The sequence below is a fragment of the Antedon mediterranea genome, chromosome 7, assembly GCF_964355755.1.
Source record: "Antedon mediterranea chromosome 7, ecAntMedi1.1, whole genome shotgun sequence".
Classification (NCBI taxonomy): domain Eukaryota; kingdom Metazoa; phylum Echinodermata; class Crinoidea; order Comatulida; family Antedonidae; genus Antedon; species Antedon mediterranea.
The window spans coordinates 452,747-480,635 of record NC_092676.1 but is presented as its reverse complement, the minus strand read 5'-3'; the positions used below and the strand labels follow the sequence as shown (position 1 = coordinate 480,635).

Here is a 27,889-nt window from a genome sequence, read left to right as displayed (position 1 = left end):
CTACTTAGTCCAACTGTATAGTATTGATTTGATGACACAAGTAATGGAACATGTAATTAGCTTGTAATTTACATAAATCACATACTACAGGTTTATTCAAGTAAAACCTACATGTATGATGAGATCTGTAGGTTACACCCAAATATGTAATGATATTCAAAACAAGGACACCTAAAGCCACAAGTACATCTTTTAAAAATCAGACGGATATCAATTTTTTTTCCAAAGACACTGATGTGATACGGAGTACAAAAAAACAAAAATTACTTTATTTGACAGTTGCTATATAACTACCAAAATAATAATAGACAGGAAATGCAAGTTTACACTATAAAATATGTCAGCAAAATGTCAAGAAATTCTGTACAGTATTTACTAAATGAGCTTCCAACTTGTCAGTTACGAAATAGCCTAATGAAATGTATACTGTACTGTGGTGTTAGAAAGTGATATTCTCGTGTAAACAAATAATCTCGTACTGTACAGAGAAATAATATAGTCCATGCTTTTCAGTATTTACCACAAATTATAGAATATTGTGCATTCACAAAATAAACAGACAGTAAATTAATTCCCTCTAGTCTCTTTAATTATTGGTAGCCAATTTGCAAATCTGAAATTACATCAGGCAACTAATTGGTATTGCTATGGTTCAGTGGTAAATTAAATTTTCTTCATATAAACAGTAACGTTTTCTATTGAGAAATTCAGAATATACTTAAGCATTACCAACGAGGAGAATCATCAAAGTACAGATCTATGACTCACTATAAAAAGTACTAATGATATGTAATATTGCTCATGATATAATAGGTTTACTGAACAACAAAACTTGTTTATCAATTTATGGCGAAATAAATGAGATATAAGCAAGAATCAATATAAGATGAAACAAACAGTCTCAACTTAAAGTTAGCATTTTGTTGCAAATTGCACGAACTGCAACATATAATATTTTTGCACCTAGGCCAGAGGGGGAGCATCAGGGATGCATACTACTCTCCCTTTTGACAGCTACAATGAGTTATTACATTTTTTACATAGAGTATACAGCACTGTAGGCCGCCCAGGCAATTATTATTTCTTCCCCATGGAAACATTGGATAGTTACTGTATTATGCTCTAGCATTAGAGTAAGGAACTCAACACCTATCAACTCAAACCATGGCAAGGTTGGATAGTTACTATACTTTAATATTATGCTCTAGCATTAGAGTAAGGAACTCAACACCTATCAACTCAAACCATGGCAAGGTTGGATAGTTACTGTACTTTAATATTATGCTCTAGCATTAGAGTAAGGAACTCAACACCTATCAACTCAAACCATGGCAAGGTTGGATAGTTACTGTACTTTAATATTATGCTCTAGCATTAGAGTAAGGAACTCAACACCTATCAACTCAAACCATGGCAAGGTTGGATAGTTACTATACTTTAATATTATGCTCTAGCATTAGAGTAAGGAACTCAACACCTATCAACTCAAACCATGGCAAGGTTGGATAGTTACTATACTTTAATATTATGCTCTAGCATTAGAGTAAGGAACTCAACACCTATCAACTCAAACCATGGCAAGGTTGGATAGTTACTATACTTTAATATTATGCTCTAGCATTAGAGTAAGGAACTCAACACCTATCAACTCAAACCATGGCAAGGTTGGATAGTTACTGTACTTTAATATTATGCTCTAGCATTAGAGTAAGGAACTCAACACCTATCAACTCAAACCATGGCAAGGTTGGATAGTTACTGTACTTTAATATTATGCTCTAGCATTAGAGTAAGGAACTCAACACCTATCAACTCAAACCATGGCAAGGTTGGATAGTTACTATACTTTAATACTAGACATGTAACTCGTCACTTTGACGAGTTTGGTTATCCGCCGCGCAAGTGGTGCAACATTAACATTAAGGGGATAGGTTGAGGACAAAAGGAAGTGTTCACGTTGGCATTATGACCTGAACTGAAGAATATGATATGTTGTTATTGCTGAATTTTATTATTTAAATTCATATATAGTATACACAGTATAATCTGTATCCATATCACATACAGTGACATACATAGAATAGGTGAAATTACGGGACCCGCTATTTATTGCAATTTTTAACATGTTGACGGTTTTAAAATGAAACGCGAAGGTAGCAATTCCGAAAGGAAATTATCTCAGCAACAACGTATTAGCGTGTAGAAGAAATTTGAATACGTGAAATATTGATGCGCGCTCGTTTAAATGTAATGAATTATGACGCAAAAGATGAAAATACGACCTTTTTTATTTAACTGACCATATGATGACGTCACAACATCCGATTGGCAACATTTTTACATAATTTCGTATCTACAATCCAATAGCTTCCAGAAAAAGTTTTAATCGTGATTATCAAATTTTATTCTTACGAGCTATAACAGATTAAAATTTACTGTAAAGATGAAATTGATGCCACACGTGATTTAAATTTTTAGGCATGATGACGTCAAAAAAATTAAAATATTTTTAACTCATGCGAAAGATAGTTGATTGACCTAGACAATATCAAAATCTGGGTGAAAATGGAAAACGAATAAGTGGAGATGCGCTCTATTCAATGTGATGAGCTATGACGAAAGATACAAAAATCCTAAATTTTATATTCGCGTGGCCATACGATGACGTCACAATGTCCGGTTAGCCATATTATTACCTGATCCGATATCTACAACTCATCTACTTCCAGAATATATCATCCACAAAAAGTTGACCGTCTAGTTTAGAAATTACGACTGTTTAAAAAAAGGCATATTTTAAACGAATTTATTAACCTTTTCATAAAAAACGCGCGCAAATTGTTCAATTCGACGTGCTCGTATGACGTATCTTTAAGTCGAAATTGTTTAAAATTTGGTAAAATTACTAGAAAAGGCTGGAAAAACATAAATCACGCAAAAAAAAATACGTTTTCAATGCTACGTGCGCACCGCACACGTAAAATTGTGCGCACGCGTGGGAATTTTTGACATGCTTAAAACGACATGAAACGCGTAGAAAGTTGATTAGAAATTAATTTTGCGCATTTTGAAATTTTAAATGCGCGTGCGCGCGTAACTTTGTGTAAAACACGGAATTTTTTTTCAACAGAAAGTTAGCGCATGATATAAATTAAACTTTTGCAAAGTTTCAAGTTGAAATGTTATTTGGTTGTCGAGCTATGTTAAATACGACAAAATCGTTAAATCGCGCGTAAGTCACGTTGCGCAATTGTAAACGTCATGAAAAGCTTCGCTTGACGACGTTACGTAAATGTCAATATGTTAAGATAGTTACCGAAATGTTATGTTTGCGAGTTTTAGAGAAAAGCGTTACACAAAAATCATACAGAATGATTTCGTACAATCACAAGAGGTTATCCTGCAACTTCGTTGCGGATAACCAATTATGCTCTAGCATTAGAGTAAGGAACTCAACACCTATCAACTCAAACCATGGGAAGGTTTACATTCTCAATATAATTTAAATAACGATTTCCTCAATAAATTCCAAATTGTTGATAATAAAAGAACAAGTTACTATGACAAGTTGAAATTAAAGTATGTTCTCACAATATTCAATAAAATAAAATTTTTAGAATTCTTTGAATACATGAAAAACTCTACATGTAAACATGTAAAAATCTTTTTATAACCCGATTCAAAGTTTAAAATAAAACTTAAATTATTATTAGGCTTAATTTAATTTTTCAGAATATTTTACCAGGACTAAAACTGCGTTGGTTTCCCAGAAAATACTAAAATATAAAATTTAACATGCTGTACATTTTTATTTAAATTTTACACCGATTAAAACTATTCAAGTAAATAATTAACAATATTAACTACCAAAAGCCGTGAGGTGATGTGTTGTTAATTCTCCCAATGGGATTCAAATTACTCTTTCGTATGATTTCATAATCCATGCCACATTTTAGTTGCTTTTTAATGAATTTAAATTGTTTAATAAGGTGTGTATATACTTAATACTTTTGATAACTGTTAATACTATAAGCCCTTGAGAATAAGCTCCAGCCCACCATGGTCTGATACTATGATATGTTCCTAATTAAGGTACCAGTGTGTGTGTGTGTGAACAATGAGTCTGCAAGATTTCAGACAGTCAACAATTGCTTAAAATTTAGAGAAATTTAATAGTGTAAAAACTATGAAAAGAACACTACTTGGTCTGTATATCTTTTGTTAGGATAGTAAATAAAAAAATAATTTTCAAAATTCAATATTTTTATTTTAATAGTTTTATTATTAATTAGTATTTTAATACAGTATTTAAAACAACAAGGCTGAGCCTCCGCTGTCTGTAAACAGAAAGACTGGAAATCATTCAAAGTAAGTTTGGCCTAGCCTATCTATAATGGTGAGGGGAGCCTCCTATCCTGGGTAGGTGGGTGTTTATCAAACAGTAGATAAGCCTACAATACTATACTAGGGCCACACTAAAAAAAGTGAATAAAAAATCATTTTTTATCTAATTTATTTATAAATTTATTATTCAAACTCATTTTCTAATGTGTAATTCTTCAAATTACTGCATATGTGTCAACGGATAAGAAAGCTAAGGGTCGTCAGGTGCCTTTGAGATTTATTTACGCTCCAATTTCAAACAATCAAATGCACGGCGAGCACCACAGCTTGTCATCATCCAGCAGTCAGTCAACGGTTCCCATCCATCATATCCCTCAACAAGCTAGGCCTGTGAAAAACCTGGCTGGGTTGGGCTACTCCACTCCATCGGTATTTTTAAGCTAAAATTCTAAGTTGTCATCTATTAAACAACATTCCAGAAAAAACACATAATATACTCTCAAACTCATCTTACCGTTAACTTGAAAATTCAGTCAAATATGGTTTTTATCTTTCAAATAATCTTCCGAAAATCGTCAAACAGCCAAATCAAGCAAGGGCAGAGCGGAGATAATCAATACAGAGAGAAAAAGAGTAGCTCGAATTAGTACCAACTATAGAGGGCGCAAGTTAGTTTTTTTACTGAACACATAATTATACAAAATAAATACAGTACCGTACCTGTATAGGAGGAGGATTACATACTTCAGACGATTACGATGTACGATAATAAACATGAAAATACACAAAACGTATACTGTACATAATTTATTAAACATTCTGTATATTTTTATTCTGTTAATAGTTTTAGTTATGTCTACCATTGATTATTGTAATACTAAATTGAATATTGTTGTTGAGTAACTGGATTGAATATTGTATAAACACGGTTTTCATTGATAATAATAATTATTAATGTTTATTTATAATACTAGAATGTATTGTCTTCCCTTGACATCTTTTTATTTTAAATTCTTTACTACAGTATCTCTTTCATTCTTTTCATTACTATCTTCTTCAGACAATTTTTTGCTGCTGATTTTTCGTGATTCTTGTGACCACACCAATTTCTCTCTCAAGGCACTGTAGCTACTTCTAAGAAAACATAAACCTCAACAAGACTGATACCACATGACTATTCAAACTGTTGCCTAGCAACTTATACTGTTGCTTCCTGGTTATTTCCTTTGGGAATGCTACGGAAAAAATAAGAACAAACTTTAAACAAACTTACAGAACATCACATAGTATGTGGTGATTATGATGATTGTGCTACAGAAGCGCTGTCTATCAAACTTTATGTGGCAAAAAAATGTGATGTGCCGATATATGGACATGATGATGTCATATCACTACCATATTTGGGCATACCAAATTTGGGTACATCACACTTTTTTTTGTCAAACTAGTTTGATAGTGTATAGACACAACTTAATTCAACTAATGGTTTAGTACAAAAGGTAGGATATCAATAGTTATAACTCACTTTTATTTCAATAAAATCTGATTCCAACTATAGAAACGTGGCGAAATATGACCAGATAAATATATTAAAACAACTCTGAGTTACTCACAAAAATCTGGCGGTAGGTGGTGTAAGTTTGCTATTTCTTTTGATGTAAAGTATCGGACGTTTAAATTCTTCAAAATTTCACATTTATCTAAGTCATCATCAGTTGATTCTAAACTCTGAAACACTTCTGATTTCTGTAAATAAATTAATGAACTGTATTAGCATGGGAATAAAAAACCATTCCATTACAAAATCTATATTGTGTTTTATGAGTGTAGCTTACCTGTAATGTTTTGTTCATTTGCAAGACTGAACCAGTTCCTTCAATGTAATGAAAATACCTGAAAATAAAATTATTAAATTTAATGATTTCAACACCATATTTGTAATTCTTTTATTTTCTTATTTTTCTAAGACTCTTTTCCTCTTACAGTGAACATAGAGGTCAACCAACACAAAAAGTACACACAAATTAATAATAATGAAACATGCTGAAATAGTTGTTAACAATTCTAGATTTTACTTACGCTTTCGTGAAACACATGGTTCTTTCACATTCCTCAGTTACTATGTCCATTACCTTGCCATATCTAATCAACACCTTCGCATCAATCTTATGTTCTTCAGTTACAATGTCTGGTAACTCTTCTAAATACATTTTTATAGTCCTATTAGGCAAATAATTTGAGAATTGGTCTTTTTGTTGGCTAAGTGATGCTGCCTTTGGGACTTTTAAAGCATGTTTTTCTGAGGCTCCTTCAGATCCTTCAGCGGCCAATTCATTCCTTCTTTCCTTAAGTTCATCATTACTACTAGCTGAGTTCTCTATGAGGTAATTGTCCAATAAATGTCCATTTTCTAACAAATAATCAGAAACAAATTGGTGGGGACGTTGTTTTGCCACTAGAAAATATCGAAGTCGCTGGTTTGGAATACCAAGATGATAAGGAGATAGTAGAAATTCCTGGAAAATATGAAGCAAATTGGCATGGCAGATAGAATAATGATATATCCCGTTTGTATCACATCACAGAACATTTTAAAGTTAATTCAACTAATGAATGTAATAATGTATCAAACCTTATAAACATAGTTGCAAGCTGATAATGTTTGTAAAAGAAGGTTTCTGAAAGAAAAAGTTTTTAATACCAGTCAATAATTTTAATTTTTTCATAAAATTAGTTTTCATTGTTTAATATATAAAATAGTACCAAGTTCTATTATAAAAGTTAGCAAGTTGTCGGTGGTCAATCTAACTAATTTTCTAATAATTCCTTCATTTGCCTGGTCAATCACTCAATGGCGACCTATACTATCACTATCACTCATTAACATACCTTGTTTCTGAAGTTTCAAAACCTTTTACATTTTCTACAAGTATGTGTGATGGCTGTTTTTCTAATCTAGATAAAAAGTGTAGGAAATTGTTGCAAGTAGTTAATCAAGAACAAAATATGAAATTTGTAATAAAATCAAACTGTATGCAATTTGTGAAAATAGTCTTTAATTTCTGCATGATAATGTGTCAATCATTCAATGTCTCACATGAATAACTTTAATATGTTTTTACCTTCCAAAAAGGTTTAATATATAAAGGAAACTCTTTGTCCTTGGGTCTTCATTATCCCCTTGTTTACCACTCCTGAAAAAAAAATACACATTTACTGAGTTTAAACAGGATAATTAAAGCTATTGCTTTAAAAAGATTTATCAACTATTATTAGCCTTTCATACAAAATTACAATGAATTAAAATGAATCTATGAATGTTTAATGTGAGTAAAGAATAAAACAAACAAAAGAGATATTGCACCTTGTAAATGGTTGACATGGCGGACTCATCAAAAATACATCAGCATTTAATGCTTGAAACTCCTTCAGTGAAATTGACTTCAATGTGGAAAAAAGAGAATTTAATTAAAACAAACAATAATGTTATACACATGCTTTGATGATATATACCTTAAATGATATAACTTGACTTAACTTAACTTAACTAACTTAACTTGACTTAACTTAACTAACTTAACTTGACTTAACTTCTTGATTAACTATTTAACAACTTTCCTACACTTTTTATCTAGATTAGAAAAACAGCCATCACACATACTTGTAGAAACTTGATCTTGAGACATTTGAGGTTATGTGTTCCTCCATGAATAAATCATTTTTTTAAATCAATTTAATAATGGTCATAACATACTTAATATAAATACTTTTTTTCTGATTCTTATTTAATGAGAAAGAGAAAAAATTAATAATTTTGTACTTTACAGGTAAATAGGAAAGGAGAACATAAATACTGTATTTATAAATGTTTATTCGATTTAATTTGATGTGAACATACATTAATTATGTCAGAGCATTTTTTTTTATATACGGTACATACTTCAATATTTCTTTGAAATATTTTGGTTAAAGGAAAATTGTGTTGATAGACTTGATTGGCAACGGTGTTAATATCAAGTGCAGCGACAACAGTTGCATTTATTCCACATTCTGAAAAATAAAAACACTAATAGTTTGTTTTATTTTAATCGTTGTGGCTAAAGATACGGTACCGTATCCGAACTTCCGTTTGCTAAAGGTACGGTAAAATTGCATTACGTCATAGTCAGCCAATGGGGTGCTGTACGTGTGTGACATCATCGTATAAGGACTTGGGATTTTTTTTCATATTGCGAAAACAGTGATCAACCGGCGGCTTAACATTTTCTTTATTATGCTTCATTTATCGCTATTATCCCCGTCGTGTGACAAAACTAAATGTAGCCTAGGCCTACGTCTGTTATTATTGATAGGCTAAAATATGTTGATTTTAATTCTAGAATACAGAAATTTACCGTTTCAAAAGAGGCCTACTACGTACTATAACCATGCTATATAGCCTCGGTATATGAGTTTGTTTGCCAGGCTGGGGCCAGCTGCATGTGTGCGCTGAGTTCTGTGACTCAGACCTGGGGCTAGGCCTATTGTCTAAATCATAGTATTTGAGGGCCCCTTTATTGTCCGCATTTGCTTTTTGTTTATGGTCACCATCTGTAAACAAAGTTTATTAAAAAATATAGGCCTAAATAGGCAATTTGTAATAAAAATAAAACCCTCATAGTAACTATAGGCCTATGGACGAATGAACTAGACGCAAGTGTAAGTGTTTAATGTTGTATAATGAAATAATATTTGAGATTGAGTGCATGATTTAAACGCTTTATGTCCACCAACCACATGATCTTGATCTATTACTACAGCATCGACGATTCTGGATTCAACATTACTAGGTCTAGCCCCGAGGCTGACTGAGTCACAGAATCATAAGCGCACACATCCATGCAGCCTGGCGCCGCCGATAGGCATTCTCTACAGACGCGATGTGAAAAAAATCCAAAGTCCTTATACGATGACGTCACACACGTACCAGCACCCATTGGCTGATTATGACGTAATGCAATTTTACCGTATCTTTAGTAAACGGAAGTTAGGATACGGTACCGTATCTTTAGCCACGGCGTATTTTAATATGGAAGGAGGAAGCGCAATCAGCCTGGCTGGTGGGTGGATGTTGAATTAATCTAGTATTTTTAAGTGATAAAGAAATTGCTAAAATTAATCACCGACGCCTCGATTACTTGCCTTACATGTTCATGGTTAACTATGTACTCTAGCCTCACAGTACGTACTACTTCTACAGCCTGCTCTGCTCTGGCCCTGCTGGGCTACATATTCAAAACAAACACCAGAAACCGCGTAGCCTAGCTAGCTAGGCCTAACTTCTACATACACTACCTGTTACCTTGCTAGTCTTATGATCGAGTACGCATTCTTCCGATGGACTAATCTAATACTATAGAAACTAATAAACCCAAAATTTACCTTTTAATGCAAAATGCATACCACCAATTCCACTGTAGAACTCAACGACACGAAATTCTTGTTCCACCATTTTTGTTTTGAATCGTACGTTTCTTTCCGGTTGACTGCATCCACACGTGGTCGTACGCAAAGATCGTATAGCGCCACGTAGTGGCGCAAGATATGGAACTGACGCTCGAAAAAAGATAATTACATGATGGGCAGCCATTCTCTCGGCGACGGCAAGCGGATTACCCAGTAGGCAATGCGGCACGCCACCAAATCAATGTAAACAAATAGGGTTTACATCTACGCGATAAACAGTACGACTTTATTTTATCTTTCGCGTCAAAATGAAAGAACATCTACAGTATATAAAATTCGATTATATAAATTTACTCCATTTGATATTACACTTACATATGCGTATATCACTGTCCAACCTCAAACGGCTACAGAATAAACACTGACTGTATGGAGGACGAATTTTGTAGGCAGTCGGTTGAGGCATAGTTATAAATAGTGTCGCGGGGCGCAGCGCGATGCTACGCAGTTCACGCCCAAGGTCGGCCGCCTTTGGCCTAGGCTTACTGGGATGATGGCACAGTTTATGTGCGAGAGAAGCATTTTTTGGAGATGAATTGTAATAATTGCTGATATATTGTCCAAAACTGTCTTTTCAATTTTTTTAAAAAAAATTAATGGGGCAGGGGGATGTTCTTTCCCCTGTTCGGACCCTCTCTTTCTATTTTGTGTGCTTTAGGCCTACAATTTACAAATTTATTTCATTGCAAGGGGAATTTTACTACGATCTGCCACAACTGTAATATACTGTAGGCCTACATACATCTAGATACAAACATACAAAAAACAATTGTTACATTTTTTTTTTATTTCAAAAAAGTAAAAGTATTAAATATTAATTTAAAAAATTCATAATCATAAGTTGTTCTTTTGTGGGACAACCTACTTTTATTAGCTCAACTTTCAATATTACGGACAGGATTAAAATGCAATAAAAAGACTGAAAAATCTAACTTCAAAGTTGTTTATACAGTATTAAAGCTATGGAATAATTAAATACACTCAATAAATAAATTACCAATGTATGGTTTTAGCCTTCTTAATTAAATACAAGAAAAATTATGTAATTATTTTGATTTCTTGTATTACAAAAGAAGCCAATAGGCCTAAACAACAGTACTGATAACTGAATTCTGGTTATTTCCTTTCACTTTAAAGTCTATATATGTGAACAATGAGGTGTGTGAAAATAGTGATTTTATTTGTAATCCCATAGGATACTGCTCCTTTTCAAGAATCAAAAATATAAATTATTATTACTATTAAAATATAATTGTCCATCAGTTCTGGCCTTTGTATTTAATTCTTGTCTAAAATACCACTGTGCACTCTCTTCTCAATAGTAATTATACAGTATGATGACAGACTGATATCTTTCTGAAATAGGGAAAAATTATCATTAAATTATTTAGTCACTTTTCAAACTGTTACATAATCATTTGATTACTACTTATAGTATTTTAAAATACTATACATTCTTAAATTCAAAGCAAAAGTCAATATACTATTTGTAATTTAAATGTGTGAAAACCTAGATTGTTCAGTTGTATAAATATAAGTTATCAAGAAATGCCAATAATAGGACTAGTGAGTATTCAAAAATGTTTACATTAATTAACTAAATATTTTTCAAATAAAGGTGAAGAAAAAAAATAAATAATATGAGGATCAAATTTATAATTTAAATGATCAGGTTTAGTAGTAGACCTTACCTACCCTGTGATTTTATTGTTTTATAACGATTTTTTATTTCATTACATTTAATTATTTCTGTTAATGTTATTATTAATAAAACGCCATTTTGTCTTGTACATTTTTATTAAACAGCTTCAGCTTTTTTCTTAATCTTCCCTCTATCCAAGCCTTGTTTGATCCATCTATCATCAAGCCAGCCGCCAATATCATTCATCCTCCGAGACTTTTTTTTTAATAATACTAATTAGTATTGGGCATTAAATATGCCTAGGCCTACTAACTACTATCTAGCCCTAGATCGGATTGCGAAGAAATGCCTGCCTTAACTAAATTTACCCAACAATTTAATAATTTTGTTAATGTTTACTAGCAAAAAAATATATATTCTAAAAACTTACCACTACAATTACCCGATACAACACGAGAAAAGTCCCGAACAAACACTCAACACGTCACACGTGGATGTGGTTCAATGGTTTATTATACACTTCCGGGGTATGTGATCGCGTACGTGCGAATCGCTCTATTTATAAATTGACCACACGACCGCCGTGCAAATCAATGACTTGCTGCTATTTATCATCTTATTGAATAGAATTTGTCTTTCTATATTTTAGAATGTGGTTCTTCTTCTTAAAATAGTTAACATCAGAAATGGAAAAAAAACCCAAATGACTTGCAAATCAAAAGCATTTATTATACCGGCACAGTGTCATGATTTCAGATATACTTTAATTATTATTGCACTTAATTTTTGATAAAAAATAGTTTATTTAATTGGTTAATCAAAACAAAAATAGAACATAATTATGTATGCGGCGGGCGGAGGCATCAAATGACAACATCTGATTTTATACAATTACAAACAAACAGCATAAGGCATCATTAAAAACTACAACTAAACAAATTAAAGTAAATGAATTGCAATTTTTTGCATATTAAGTCCATTTTACCAGCAAATTTGGAGATTTAATATTAAGATTGTTTAAGGTAATTCTAGTAGGCTACGTTCAGAATAAAAAGCTTGCACTATATCATACACTGGCATCATTTGTTTAATGCATTCGCCGACGATTTCCTCTGCCGTCTTTTCGGAAGTGGGTGACGTACAGAGTCTGCCCTGTAGCGTCTTCTTGTTTGGTAGAGTACGCATTGCTAAGTACGCAGTATTTCGTACAAGCCAAGTGTGATAATTAGCGATCGTACTTGCATAGACGTTGGACGCCATCTTTGGTACGCTATCATTTTCGTTGCTTTCAATAAGTTCCTTGAGGAAAGAACTTATAAAAAGAAGAGCTCTGTGTAGTCGTAGTAGTGTCCTGCAACCAGATAAAAGCCCACTGGAATTTTTTCCGATTGTTAATTCATTGTCTAGTTCAAACTTAACCATAGTGTGAACAGACTTAAAGTGGTCTGACGTTGCCTTTTGGTGTTCTTTCAAAATTCTTATCTTATCTTTCAGATCTGATGTGATGAATGAGAATATGGTGCCAAGGTGTTCAAAAACTCTAAAAATTTAATATAAAAAGAAAATTAATGAAAAAAAAACTAATAAATTGTAATTGATTTCAATACTAATTTCAGATGTTAGATCGTAATTTATATACACTATTTATAGTATATCGATTGAGACGAAACGACTTTGCCATCCTCACAGAGGGAGTCTTTGTCTGCCTTTTCCCTTCTTAAACAATCATTAAATTAAGCCTAACTAGCTAGGCATGTGTATAGCTAGTCTACAACTAATTTTACCTCGTTAACTCTTCGTAACCTCTTATGTAGTGCTCTAGAATTATTTCGTTTTCGGCTGATTTACATTTCTCGAATTCTTCTGCTACAACTTCTAAGCTAAATCCTTCTTTTGAAGCCATTTTTTAGATACTTTTCCACCAAAATCCTATTTCCACAATATTCTTTGTGAACTTTAAACGTCACGCCCCCTTTTTAGAATATTCCATGTCTGAAAGGGGTGTTTTAGGTTACATAAAAATAACTGGAACTTGTTTTCTTATGTTCGTAATTTTCGACCAGTTAAATGTTATAAACTCGCACACATTAATATTCCAAAACAGTATAAACACAACTTTGATAATAAACTGTATAAATTTATTGTAAATATAATCTCTCTACACATAAAAACAATACAGTACATTAACATTTATTCAGTGATCAAATCACAATTGTCTTGTGCAAATATATTACAGAGTGTCAATATATAAATTAATCAAATTAGTTTTCTTTCAATTGTGGCCCTCATACATGATTTATATTTCTTTCAATATATGGCTGTACATTATCGTTTTGATTGAGCTTTTTATTGTTAATTAAATAGTTTTTTTATTTGTATTTCCATTGAGATCCAGCCAGTGATACTCACAGCATTGTCATTATTAAATATGATGCGTTCGTGGAAGATCTTCTCAATAAAACCTAATTATGCTTATAAAAAATTACTTACAAAAAAGCCATTGTCTTTTTCACTTTAATGCTGAAATGAATGTTGGTATTGCACTTACTTTGATTGCTAAATTTAAGTCTAAATTTAAGTGATTGTCAACGATTTTCAAGTTTTTAATTTACACATTTTTAATATACGTCCATAGTGATAAGTAACTTTTATGTAGCCTCTCACATTTACATTACCAATGCGTTTTTATATATGCCAGTAGTATAAAGCTCTGTCTACATCATCAAACTTTATGTAACAAAAAAAGTGCCCAAATATGGTAGTGATATGACATCATCATGTCCATATATGGGCACATCACAATTTTTTGGGTTACAGAAAGTTTGATAGTGTAGACAGAGCTTTAGTAATAAGATTGCATTCCTTCAGTATTATTTCAAAGCTGAGTATTACTGTATATTCAAATGTCTACATCTAAAATATACCAGATGCATTATGTATCCATTACTTCAATTCTTGTTTAAGTTGTTTGTTCAATTAGCTAGTCATACAGCTTTTAAATGATATGAATTATCCCAATTTTTATGCCAACACTAACTATACCTCACTACTTTTTTGAATAGAAACAAACCATGCAGAACTTCTCAGGAATGCATTCTGTGTGAAATATATGACCTAAAAAAACAAAGAAGAGGTCAAATGTATTACCATTATGTCATGTATCTCAACACTAATTTACACAAACTTTGTACTGCATAGGCATCATTTAATGCTGCAATATTTTAGGTGAAATAAATTAAACTATTTGTACAAAATTCGAATAATAATCAAAAAAACTGAACAAGACTTACCACAAGGAAACACCAGAAGACCTGGAGAAGAATCAGATACTTGCATGGTGACTTGAAGACCACAAACAAGACAATCCCTGAAATATAACATTTATTTTCATTTATTTATTGTTGACAAAATACATGTATTATCATTTATTATCCAAAACATGCCATATGAAGCACATTTTTAGATGATAATAATAATAAATAGGACTTATATAGTGCATTATGCAAAGCCTCAAGAAATGAAAAGTGGAAAACTAAGAGAAAAAAAAAGAGTTTTCAGAGCAGCCTTAACAAATTGGGGAAAATAGCATAGCTGCTGCATAGGACATACATATAAATAATGTGTAGGAATTAAGGTAAAACTTAATGAATTTTAGTTATCAACTCCCTATCCTCCTTTAAAAAGATGTAGAATAATATAAAAACGTATTATCAACTCCCTATCCTCCTTTAAAAAGATGTAGAATAATATACTCACGTATTCAAAGACACATTAACACCCCAGTGACTAAGTGGCTCTTCCAAGAAATGTTCCCTACCAGAAAGTGTTCCCTTAAAGCTTGGCTATAAACAAAATGTTACATCAAAAGTTAATAATCAAGTTGTTTTGTGAAATTTAATGGCCGGCCTCCTGGGCACTACCTACACTGAATCCTTAGAATGGCTGAGTCGTAGTACAAACTATGGACCAAAGATAAAACTTTTTTATTTTTTTTTATTTTATTCAATTTTCAGGCACAACAATACATGACAATACAGCAGTGCAGCACCCTGAGGATTGCCATGAGTGCAAAGCACTATCGAGATGGCTCTCCAAATACTGCACTAGAACATATAAGACAAACATATACACAAGATGCTCTACATAGACAAAGACTTATTATTAAGTCTTTGGGAGTGGAGTTGTAAATTGTCATGAGAAAAAAAACCTGACATAGGACAGGACTTGAACCCAGGACCCTTAGATTGGTAGCCAAGCATCATAACCACCAAGCCACAGCTCCATTCCCAACTCAACTCAAACCTTAGCATGTACTTACCTCCTTTGGCTTAGTACTTGATCCTGCTAATAGGCATCTATGCTCCTCTTTCACAAACTGTTTCAGTTGCTGTGGCAACGCATTCTGTCGTTTGGACCAAAGGTAAGAATCAACCTTCTCCAACATTGCATGCGTTAACAACCTATGATTAAACAGTTTATTCCAATTGTTGTTTTCATTTGAAAGATGTGTCTTAATCTTACTATGAAGCTCTGTCTACACTATCAAACTTTATGTGACATTGATGTGCCCATATATAGACATGATGAAGTCATTATCACAACTATATTTGGGCATATCACTATCATAATTTGATGGTGTAGACAGAGCTTTATTCATATCAAGTTTACCAAACATGATGTATGCAAATTAAATAATCCCTCTTACCTTTGATTTCTATCTATGACTATTCCCATAATGCAATTGTGGAAGAATTCAGGAGAGATTGTGTTCTTTGGAAAGGTAAACTGTCCTAAGAGATCTATAGCAGTCTGAGGACCTACAGTTTTAGCCAATAGTTGAACAGTATTCTCCCATGTGATTGTGTTTGTTGGTTTTACTACATGATTGGTTGAATCAGTAGTATCACTTGGCAACAATGTAGCATTTTGTTCTGTTAAACATTGCAGACATTTTATAGATGTTTCAATTTCTCTTTCTTGAAATGCTTTAAGTTGTGAAATATGCTCTAAGATATAACGCCATTCTTCAGAAGATGTCGGTGATAAATCTAGAAAAAAACAAACAACATGAAAAAAAAAATTAATATATACTCCTAACCTTACCGGTATATCCTATCTGAAAGGGGTAATTCAGGCAAAATGACAATACCAGCCAGATATTCACAGTAACTCTTGTTGAGTAAAGTGGTAATATACAGGTGTTGTGTAAAGTAAATACAGGTTTACATTTCAGTAAACACTGTCTACGATGCATAGAAATGATTCCGAAATGAATATTGCCTCATTGCAAGTATGGTAGTGAGAAAAGGGTTAAAATTTCACCTATTTAAACACAGAAAACCTCTAAATACTAATTATCCAATAACACATACTTTTGGCTTGCAGGATATTAACATCTCCAAGACACCATACAATATGTAATATTGTCTCCCTTGGTAAATAAGCACTCAATTCCAAGCATCCACGCCAATAACTTTAAAAAAAACAAATGTTTAGTCATGTTAGAAGAAAAAATGTTATTTTATAGAAATTTTAGTAGAAATAAAATTACACAAAAATAACTTACCCCCGATCTTTACACATGTCGGCCATTTTGGGTGTCGCCATTTCAACGATTAATTTGTCTAGTATCTGTTTGTATTGCCAGACTACAGTATGAGATCCGCATCTATTGTACAAGAGTGAAGGTCAAATTATTTCAATATACTAATTTTAATTACTACCGGTAATTGTGTTACTGTTGCTTTAATGTATCAATAGCCCATTAAAATTAGCGTGAACATGCAGGTAGCAACGTCAGAAACAGCCAGCATATTTCATATTAGTGTAGAGTGAATTCACTTTCTGTAGCATTATTACAGTAAAATAAAAGTAACTTTCTTTATAACAAACAATAGTGTAATTCAGAACCATTTTAAACTAAACACAGGTGCTAAATATACACAAATTAGTACTTGTTGTCTCCTGAATTGATTTTACTATTTATTTTACTTTCTATGCCTAGGCTACAGTAATTTCTTACATAAATTCACCGCATTATCACATTATAAAGAATAGTAGTTTCTAAAAGCACCGTTTATAAGCAAATTCATAGAGCTAAACAAATTGTGCAAGCATCCATTGATTATCAGATGATATTCTAAATAATTCCTCCATAATTGAATTACCCAAACGTACCTGGGAGCCTTGCAACTACAAATAGACATCTTGGTTGCTATGGTATTACAGTTAAATATAGAATTAACAAGGTAGCCAGCTACACCATTATCATCTATAACCTCATCTAAACAGTTGCAACTGAAATTAAAATATGTACATCATCATTTCAATATCTTGTAATTGTGTTGAGAGTGAAAACAAGTTGTCTGCCCATCATAAAGACCTGAGAGGGATTGAACTGTATATAAATATTGATGGATAGGTTTGAGTGTCTCCCTTTAATAAATGAATCTGTTTCTTTAAATTAAAAAAATGTAGTACCCATTTCCAAGATCCTCTTTAAGCTCAGCTGCGATGTACTTGGCAAACAGTCTTTGTGCTTTCTCTGGCTGGTATATCTCAAATAACTCTTTCACTTCCCAAATTCTTAAGTCAGAATCTACTAGCCTCTCTACCAATTTCTCTTCACTGTCAAGCAATCTAAAAGATTAAATTTTACAATAAATATATATTTTTGGTTATAGAACAAGAAATATGTTACTTGATCAACAATATGATATGGACGACTACTTTAAACTTCGGAAAAGAAGTTGTTCTTACGTCAAAATCCTGTAAACATCTTTGTAATGCTTGCGTTGTTGTATTTCTCTTTTCTCACATAAAGCACTTTTACAGTTACGATCTTGCTTCTCCCCAAACGAATCTTAAAACACAAACATCAGTGTAAAATGAATTAATTATCCTGTATGTAAATCTTGATGTTGTGAACTACAAATACAGTGATGTGTATTAATATTTTAACAATATTTAACTGAATAATCTACTGACAAAAAAACAAATTTCTATTCCAAAATTCTGCAGTTAAAAGTTTGCAGAATAATAAAAAATAAATAAACAATTTACTACTACTAACCAGCAAACAGATTGCATATTTCACTGTAAGTCTTCTGCCTTGAACCTTGCCATGAACTCATCACAAGTCTAATTCGATTAATGTCCAAAAAATGTGAGAATTGTCTGATAAATCTTGCAGCTTTCACGTCTAATGTCTCTCCAGAACATTCAGATGGTTTTGAGGCAGAACAATCTGCTGCTTCAAATGTTAGAGATGGATTCTGATTGGTTGCTGAGATTTCATTTGATTGGTTGAGATTCAAATGTTTAAGATCTGGAAAAAGTTGGATCTCAAAGCACATCATAAGTAGCTGAGATGCATGATCATGGAGAGAATCTCTCAATGGGAAATTCCAAGAACTACCAACACTAGAATCAGTAATTAGTTCAAGATTTGAAAGTGTTTCATCACAGTCTGTTTCTTCTTGTAAGTGATGCTCGTATTCAGTCTGCTTATTTTTTGTAACTAACTTCACTACTTCATCATCTTTGCTCTTCTCATTGTCTTTAGGAAGGCTTGTTTTGTCTTCTTCTGGTAGTTGATCGTCACTTTCAACCGATTCATTTTCTTCTACTGCCTGTACCAAATTATCGTGTTCAACTGACTCAATTTTAGTGTCAAGTATCGTTGTGTCAGTTTGCGTCTGATTTTCTGTAAGCTCATTTTCTTCATCAACGCCTGTTACCTCTGGTTTAAACTGCTGATTAGTTTCATAGGCCGTTTGCAGGTCCAACAGCCATTGCTCTAACACTTCACGACACATATTAATATCGTAGAGTATTAGAGGATGCTGTAATTTTATCCTAGAAACAAAAATAAAGTTATTTTTATGCAACACAGTAAATTCAGGATTATTGATTTTAATTGACATAAAACACGAAAGACAACATGAAAAACATAAAGCAATTAATTGTACCTGAATTTAAAACTGAAAACGTTTACTTCATTGGCCTAATTTAAACGTTTACTTCATTGGCCTAATTTAAACGTTTACTTTATTGGCCTAATTTAAACGTTTACTTCATTGGCCTAATTTAAACGTTTACTTCATTGGCCTAATTTAAACGTTTACTTCATTGGCCTAATTTAAGCATTTTAAACATATGTCTGAGTACTTTCTCAAGTTTTTAAATCTACAGTAGGAATGATAAAAGAGGAGAGAATCTCACCTTGTAGAGATAGTAGCTTCTTCAAACGGTGAATAGTTTTCGGATGTTTCACACGCTTTCACCAAAATATCACCTGTGTCAGTCACGTCTATTGGTGCTACAGGTGAAACTTGACCTGATGATGACATCATTTCATCCTCAACTGTGACTGGTGATTTCTTATTTGAGTCAAGTTTAGCTTTTACAAATTCTTTCGTTTTTGAGTAAGTTGAACTGAGGCTGGAATATACAAATATTAAATTAGTTTAATGCTGTTTAAACAACACTTCTCAATGGGTGTGTCTCCAACTCAACCTATGAAATATGTATGTAGGACAACCTTACACAATACAAACATATTTAAATTACATATGAGAAAGTTAGTTTTACTTTTCTAATTATAATTTTACAAATTGCTTTAAGCTCTGTCTACCACTATCAAACTAGTTTGACAAAAAAGTGTGATGTGGCAAAATTTGAAAGTGATATGCTCAAATATGGTAGTGATGTCCATATATGGGCACATCACATAAACTTTGATAGTGTGGACAGGGCTTTAGAATTGCTTACCTAACTTTGACAGCTGCAAATGGAATTGAAATCTGTCGTTGCCCCGAACCTTTTGTTTCATCCGACTCAAAAAGCTTCTCAAAGAGTGGGCTATTTGATCTTCTTGACGGTGACTTATTTGATAAATTCAAATTAATTGGGCGTGGCTTCAGCGGCTCATCTGCTTTTTTATCTTCTAATATACTTACTTTGTCTTTTGATTTTTTCACTTCACCTGAAAGACAAAATTAAACTAACATTTGCTACAATTTTACAAAAATGTTAAAAAGTAATAATACTTTAAGAGCAAATTATTAACAAAATTATATGCAAAAGGTTAAACAAACTATTATTGCTAATTCTTATAAAATGTTTCTGAAACAATGTACTTATTAAGATAGTAATTTAGAAGGAGTGTTATTTCCTTGTTAATTAACAACATTTGGTTGATGTGATAAATTATCTTAAGAAAACAAGAATGAAACATTACCAATTTCCGCTACTCTGCTTTTAGTTTTACTCTTCTTTTTTCTAAGTTTTCTTGAAGGTTTTGGACTTGTAGACTCATAATTTGACATCGATTTACTTCTTTCAATTATTGTCCTTTTGTCATGGTTACTTGAACCTGAGAAGCTTTCAGTTCTTCGCATGACAGGTTCATACGCACTTTCAGCAAACAAATCACTTTTCTCGTTTTCATTCAAATCTACAACATTCTCAGTTTCATTTCTGTCTCCAGTTTCATTTACAGAATGAGCAGTAACTATGACGACAGGAGTTTTCGATAATACCAAATCACGAGAATCATCTACTATTTCATCGCTAGACTGTTTCGATACGTCTGCAATTATGTTTGTCTCTGCAATTATCGTATTGTGACTTTTTGCAAGTTCTGGTGATGTAGGTTTGAATTCAATATCATTGTGTTGAATATCTGTTGACTTTAGGCAATCTACATTGATCATTGATATACCGGTTTCTTGATATTCAGCAGCTATCACTCCACCTACTCTGCTTTCCCCACATTTACTTTGTGGTTCACTATCCTCCTGGCTTGAAAGACATTTCTGGAAGTTTTCTTCAGTTAATTCAACATTTTGTTGCGAAATCAAATCTTTTTGAAAATTATCTTCACATACTTGAGATATACTTGGGTTCACTACTGAGCCTCCATTAAGTTGTTGCTTAGTTTCAACACTAAGTTCATTATGATTAAACTCTTTTGTATCATTAAGTACATTACCATTATCAACAAGATTTGGGGAAGCAGGAAGAGAATGGTCTTCATTCATACTTTGCAGCATTCTCTCTAAGGATTCCTCACTACTTCTACGACTTTTAACGAGGTAGATCCCCGACTCCAATCGTACACTCTCCGCAGATTCAATACTACTTCTTCTACTACTCGATCCAGAGTGTCCCACTTCCATAATAAATTGCTCTACTTGATAAATCACATCATCTAGAGAGCCAATCAAATCTTCTGTCTTTTCAAGTTTGGTTAAATTTTCTTTGATGTCTTTTAGAAAGTTAACAGACACGAGTCTCTTTGATTTTATTGTGGTGAGGTTTTCTGAGAACTGGTGACAAACGGAAGCACAGAGTTTCCAAGCTTTCTTGATGAACAGTCGCACAATGCATCGTTCGATCGTCAAAAACGACAGTTTATTTATCCTGCTTTGGTTGTCTAGGTAGTAAATTTCAGATTTATAACTAGACAAGAACTGTATACCTTCAAAACAACAAACAACAAAATACTGTAATGTAATTGTTGAGAGCTAATGGATGACATAATGCATATTCATACATTGAGATTTATTTTATCACTCTGAAGCTCTGTCTACACTATCAAACTTTATGTGACAAAAAAGTGTGATGTGCCCATTTATGAACATGATGTCATATCACTACCATATTTAAGCATATCACTACCATATTTGGGCACATAACACTTTTTTGTCGAACTAGTTTGATAGTGTAGACAGAGCTTTAGGAAATATATGGGATACAGCTCAGTGACGGATCTAGGAATTATGGTAGAAGGGCAAATGCCCAGAAAGGTCCTAAAAATAACGGGGTGAACCTAATGTATATATCGGGTATTCTAATTAAAGCCCTCACTGGAAAGAAATCCTTTATTTGGATGGCATACCTGCAGGTGGCCTGGACCAAAGCACTACCTTACCAGTGCTAGTATCCAGAAAATAGATGGCTTTCTCATTCCAAGACATTATGAACTGTTCACTGCCAACAGAAATAAATTAAAATATTTCATATTTCTCATGATAAATGTAGGTTTTTAAAATTGTCAATAACTTCATTCGATTCTCTCCCATTAATTTTATCTACTTAAACATTTCCGAAATGCTTGTTTTTGGCACAAACGATTACAAAATGTTTAAAAATAGAAGGTGTCCCACATGATTTTTTATGAAATAATGATATCAGAGTTTACTTACACTTTTAGCAAACGTGGGAAATTAAGTGCCTGGGGTGGATGATGATCATCAGTTTCTGGGTATCGCTCATCCTCTCTAACAAAAAGTAAAATTATAAAATTAAATTTAAATCAAGTTGATGGATAATCTAAAATTTAAATTAAATACAGACATGCCAACACTCCTGTGCTTCCGCTTTTCAACATTTTCTCCCGGATTACAAAGATAACTGAATTTTGTTACAGTATATATGTGTAGTTTTCTGCACTAAATATGTTGGCATGTATGTAAATAGAGTATAATGGTATTCAAAATAAGTAAGATATTACTAGCAGATGTTATAAACTTACTGAAAATTAATGATTGCGAGGTCAGGTATTGCAAGTTGTCGTTTAAACTGGTGTGTCGCAACAACCTCCCCATTCAAATTAGCCTGCACGATAAGTATACAAAAATTGAAATAAATTATTGTGATTTGTTGATATAAAGTTTGTGGTACGTCACCACGTATAGTTAGTTCTGAAAAGAGTTTTTCCACGATTTGATCAATACACTTTGATCGTACTCACTCCTTTCAGAACAAATTAAAACCTATTTACGAGGTTGGTTTAAATACATATAAACGCAAACCTCCCAAAGTCTTGATCCTGGACGAGCAGAGTAAATGACAACATCCTCTGGCTCCTTACTCTTCAAATAGAAACAGGCGCCATACAGTCCATCTCTAAAAAAAGAACAAGATGTTAAAAATATACTATATATAAATCATTACATAACAATGACACAGAAAGAATGGTCAGAGTTTAAAAGGAGAGTCGTTTATGCTTCAGGGTTGGTACAGCCTGTTATAACTAAAGGTGTTCATATTAAAACTTTTAAATTACAATGCAAAATATCTCACCTTAGTTTTTTGCCAACAGAGTAAAACTGCTGCCTAAAAAACAATAAAAAATACAAGTTATTTAAAAAAACAATAATTAAATAGATTAGCTGACTAAATAATAATACAATTTTCTAGAAATTACTTTACATTCATCAAGATCGATAGTGTATATATTATATATTTTTAAAATTTATATACAAAATTATTGTCTCTATTTTAAAAATTACATATTGTAGACTAATGTTTTATTCTATTTTATAAAACACATTTTAAAGAGACAATTAAATGTTATAATTAGCATTTGTTGATTTTAAAGAGACGGATAATGTACAAGTAATGTTTTAAAGTAACCAATAATAACGTACCTGTTAATATCAAACAATATGGTTATCACCATATTTCAATACAGTAATAGTAACATATTCTAATTAGCATAATATTCTTTACAAAAACTGTTTACACTGGCGTATTGTATTTTACCAGTGTATATATCATACTGGTAAATTAGGTATGTGTCGTCCATGGAATCAAAGTTACCTTTTAATATTGCAAATATGACATTTATTGTGCGACGAAACAAGCAAGAAGTCTTTAATGAAATCAAGTTGAACAATTGCTGAATCCAAGCTGACGATAGGAGCCGTTGGCAGTTGTAAAAGTCCAGACACCTACAAAATCAGTTTCAAAATATTAAATTACACTCCTTGATCTAATGGATCATTCTCAGGAAAGTTTGTCAATTCATTTGAGTATTGATTGATTGATGAATTGATTGATTGCAATCAATATCAATCAATCTTACATTTCTGATGAAAACATTGGTTTAACCAGGGAGTTGCAACCTAATTACAACTCCCTGGTTAAAGCAACTTACTTACCTTTCTGCTGTATACATTAGTTAAAGTAACTTTTCCCTTATTGTCCCCTGAATATAGTCTATGGCTGGTATCATTCCATTGTAGACAGGTGATGTTGGATCCTTTATGAGCGAATGATGTCATCAACAATTCTGGTTTCTTTCGGTTCACAACATTTAGTTGCCAGATGACGATATACCCATTACTTTAAACAAAAACAAAGAGGGAGACTTTTATAATAATATGTTAAACATACACACAAACTTCCAAACATCATTCGGTAGTTCTAAAAAAACAGTTACTTGCTAGATGATGATATAGACATTATACTTTTAACAAAAAGACTATTAATATCTATATGCACACAAACTTTCAAACATCATTCGGTAGTTCTAAAAAACAAAGAGGATACTAATAATAATTATGTTGCTAGCTACTATTGCTACTGCATCATGGAGTTGAAACTATTTTGCTTTATCTCACTTTGTATTTTTTCTTTTTCTGTCTCAAAATGTCATTTTTTTGTAATTGTAATGCATCCGTCTATGTTTTATGCTTACGGACTACAAAGACAAGTCACTTTGGCTTCTGTGTGTCTTCACCATAAACTATGTAAACTGTCTGTAAACTATTGATGTTGAATAAATATTGTTATTATAAAAGTTTTAAAGTTGTTCTTATTATTTTCTTATTATACTCTACAGTTAATAATCTTGATATTAACTGTGTAACGGCATAGCTTGGTATGATAAAGTAATTGATATTAACTGTGTAACGGCATAGCTTGGTATGATAAAGTAATTGATATTAACTGTGTAACGGCATAGCTTGGTATGATAAAGTAATTGATATTAACTGTGTAACGGCATAGCTTGGTATGATAAAGTAATTGATATTAACTGTGTAACGGCATAGCTTGGTATGATAAAGTAATTGATATTAACTGTGTAACGGCATAGCTTGGTATGATAAAGTAATTGATATTAACTGTGTAACGGCATAGCTTGGTATGATAAAGTAATTGATATTAACTGTGTAACGGCATAGCTTGGTATGATAAAGTAATTGTTGCATTGTTTCAATGATGTGTCCCAATTCAACATAGGGAGTTTGGATATTAGTGAAAATTAACTTATTTCTCCATGATTGGGGTTAAAGTTGTGTATAACTTTAAAAAAAGTTGGGTTCATTCATGCACACACTACTAACTTACTTACATTTTGTTAACACACTTCTACAAGGTTCACTCAACAAGAAACGATAGTTTGAAAGAAAATATAATCAGTTAGGAAATAATTAACTTACTTGGTAGATAAGCCAACAAGATTATCATCTGGTGCAAACTTCACATGGGTTACTGAGCCCTCCTATAAAACAAGAATTATTACTAAGCTCTGTTTACACTATCAAATTTTATGTGACAAAAACATATGTGCCCATATAGGTATGGACATGATGATATCATATCACTACAATATTTGAGAGTGTTTCAAATTTAACCTGAATGAAACAAATACATTGGTAGAATTATGACATCATCAATAACATTATATATTAATATTGATGAAACATAAGGAAATAAAGCTGGTTTTTTGGCATTCAAATAGCATGGTATAAACACCAGCATTAAAGTCACCTGATACTATAATGTATCACCTGATACTATAATGTATCATCTGACACTATAATGTATCTGTCAATGATGGCCAAGTGTACACAAGAACAGTAAATAAGAGCACAATTTTATTATTATGAAACAACTAACCTTGTTTACTATAACTTGTAAGTATTTGTGAGTATCTCTTTGAAAAATATAAAGTCCACCAGAGGTAGCACCAAATGCAATAAAACGTTTTGACAAGGCCACACATGTGTACTGAAAATCAATTAATATAGATGCAATATATTAACCAAAATAATTTTTTTTTTTAATCCTATTTTTTTAATCTTATGTTATCTTCAATTTTACAGTATGCTTACAACTGTTATACCCCAATATATATACACAACTACCAGTGGTATGAGACAGTTATACTTATATATATGGTTGCAATGCAATACAGATAATAAATCTCAGTCTATACTATCAAACTAGTGTGATATACCCAAATATGGTAGTGATATGACTTCATCACCATGTAACATTTTTTTTCACATAAAGTTTGATAGTGTAGACAGAGCTTTACAAACATTTATTCAGAAATGTTACAGTGTGTGTACAACTTTTATACCCCAGTATACACAACTGCCAGTGGTATGTGAAAGTTATATGATTTCAATACAGATAAATCGCAGTAATTTATACTAAAAAATAACGATTCTAGTATACTTTAATCCTTTCTGTAGCCTTGATGGGAAGTAGGAGTTCTTCTGTGTTACCATTGTCAAGAAGTAAATGGCTGGCACTCCAATTCATTCCGTTTGATTGGCCTAGTGGTTCTGACATTGCATTGCTAACTATTTACATTATCATTCTGGAACTTGGCTGTGAAAAAACAAAAAATATGCAAGATTGTTTGATGTTTGCAATTGATTTATTTCCTCTAACCACCACGGATACTAGCAACTAAGGTGATGAAAGAAAGACGAAATAAAATGATTGAATTGAATATCTTTAAATTCTTCATTAAAAATAACAATATTAACAATTAGGTCATTAAGCCTAGATTTGTTTTCCAAATTAATTTTAAATTTAGAAAAAATTTTTTTTTTAATAAAAAAGGTATAACTTTCATTTTTCAAGTAAAATATTCATATCATCTTGTTATTAATAATTAATTAATGAATGTTATTGATATTAATTATAATATTATTATTGTATTAACTTTTAGAAAATAATATATTAAATATTAAATGTTACATGTATTCAAATATATTGATAAATGTTACTGCCTTTTGTTAATTAAGAGAAGAACGTTTTCCAGTTTCATTTCAGCATTTGGACCCAAACCCCCTGGGAGAAAAATAACTCAACAAGTAGGCCTAGGATTGGCCTACTTCCTTCTTACAACACTGGACTACTGTACATACCTGTTTCACCTTTGCTATGATAAACCCTATCCGGGCCTAGAAAGTAGAGAGGACCGTACGTACGATATGGGACGGGTTTAAAAACGCACACAAAACTGTTTCAAATTGCCAGACTTTATTACCCTACGTATAAATATAAGCTAGCCTAGTAGCTGCCATACCGATAAACGAAAAATACAATTCATTGATTACCAAATATTACTACCTACCTGCATTTTGTACATCAAAGACTCTGATTTCAGAAACTTTGTTGTTTTGCTGGTAATTGATTGAGATCATGTGACTGAACAACCTTTGATCGCATGTAAAATTGTGTTAGATAAAAAAGATTAGCCAATCAGCGAACACAATTTTGTATTACTATACCATGATTGGTACATCTTCTAACAAGTTGTCTTTAACAGGAATTATTCCCAGGGTCGATGTGGTTCATTGCGTA

At 32.3% G+C, this 27,889-nt stretch overlaps 4 protein-coding genes across 8 annotated transcripts in view; all 4 read right to left on the bottom strand.

The window, feature by feature from the left end:
• Positions 1 to 5,041, bottom strand: part of LOC140055071 (catenin delta-2-like) — a 60,717-nt gene extending 55,676 nt beyond the window's left edge. For all 4 annotated transcript variants that reach the window (XM_072100261.1, XM_072100265.1, XM_072100266.1 and 1 more), the window contains exon 1: positions 4,859 to 5,041. The gene's annotated coding sequence lies outside the window, so the exon portion shown is untranslated. The remainder of the gene's footprint in view (positions 1 to 4,858) is intronic.
• Positions 5,042 to 5,180: 139 nt separating this feature from the next.
• On the bottom strand, positions 5,181 to 9,980 carry LOC140055072 (tRNA (cytosine(38)-C(5))-methyltransferase-like). Of its 2 annotated transcripts, none has more exons than XR_011846611.1 (10): positions 9,766 to 9,980; positions 8,285 to 8,394; positions 7,709 to 7,785; positions 7,467 to 7,538; positions 7,234 to 7,299; positions 6,977 to 7,022; positions 6,424 to 6,860; positions 6,180 to 6,237; positions 5,958 to 6,109; positions 5,181 to 5,579 (listed from the first exon to the last, which is right to left on the bottom strand). XR_011846611.1 is itself a non-coding variant. In XM_072100267.1 (10 exons), the coding sequence occupies exons 1-10, from the start codon at positions 9,971 to 9,973 to the stop codon at positions 5,479 to 5,481; spliced, it is 1,308 nt and encodes a 435-aa protein (XP_071956368.1). In that variant the 5' UTR covers positions 9,974 to 9,980; the 3' UTR covers positions 5,190 to 5,478. The 2 variants fall into 2 exon arrangements, 1 of the variants encoding a protein (XP_071956368.1); XM_072100267.1 differs by having other exon boundaries at positions 5,190 to 5,579; positions 5,958 to 6,090.
• Positions 9,981 to 11,821: 1,841 nt separating this feature from the next.
• LOC140054645 (ceramide-1-phosphate transfer protein-like) lies at positions 11,822 to 13,456 on the bottom strand. The gene is made up of 2 exons (XM_072099715.1): positions 13,276 to 13,456; positions 11,822 to 13,031 (listed from the first exon to the last, which is right to left on the bottom strand). The coding sequence occupies exons 1-2, from the start codon at positions 13,392 to 13,394 to the stop codon at positions 12,509 to 12,511; spliced, it is 642 nt and encodes a 213-aa protein (XP_071955816.1). The 5' UTR covers positions 13,395 to 13,456; the 3' UTR covers positions 11,822 to 12,508.
• Positions 13,457 to 13,651: 195 nt separating this feature from the next.
• Positions 13,652 to 27,874, bottom strand: LOC140053899 (uncharacterized). The gene is made up of 25 exons (XM_072098645.1): positions 27,660 to 27,874; positions 26,750 to 26,905; positions 26,186 to 26,296; positions 25,726 to 25,787; positions 24,442 to 24,625; positions 24,101 to 24,231; positions 23,582 to 23,614; positions 23,311 to 23,404; positions 23,031 to 23,113; positions 22,702 to 22,776; positions 22,395 to 22,486; positions 20,733 to 21,974; positions 20,264 to 20,477; positions 19,715 to 19,933; positions 18,564 to 19,348; positions 18,251 to 18,353; positions 17,972 to 18,130; positions 17,669 to 17,788; positions 17,058 to 17,159; positions 16,864 to 16,964; positions 16,197 to 16,539; positions 15,810 to 15,951; positions 15,248 to 15,333; positions 14,782 to 14,858; positions 13,652 to 14,605 (listed from the first exon to the last, which is right to left on the bottom strand). The coding sequence occupies exons 2-25, from the start codon at positions 26,864 to 26,866 to the stop codon at positions 14,538 to 14,540; spliced, it is 4,743 nt and encodes a 1,580-aa protein (XP_071954746.1). The 5' UTR covers positions 26,867 to 26,905; positions 27,660 to 27,874; the 3' UTR covers positions 13,652 to 14,537.
• Positions 27,875 to 27,889: the final 15 nt, after the last annotated feature.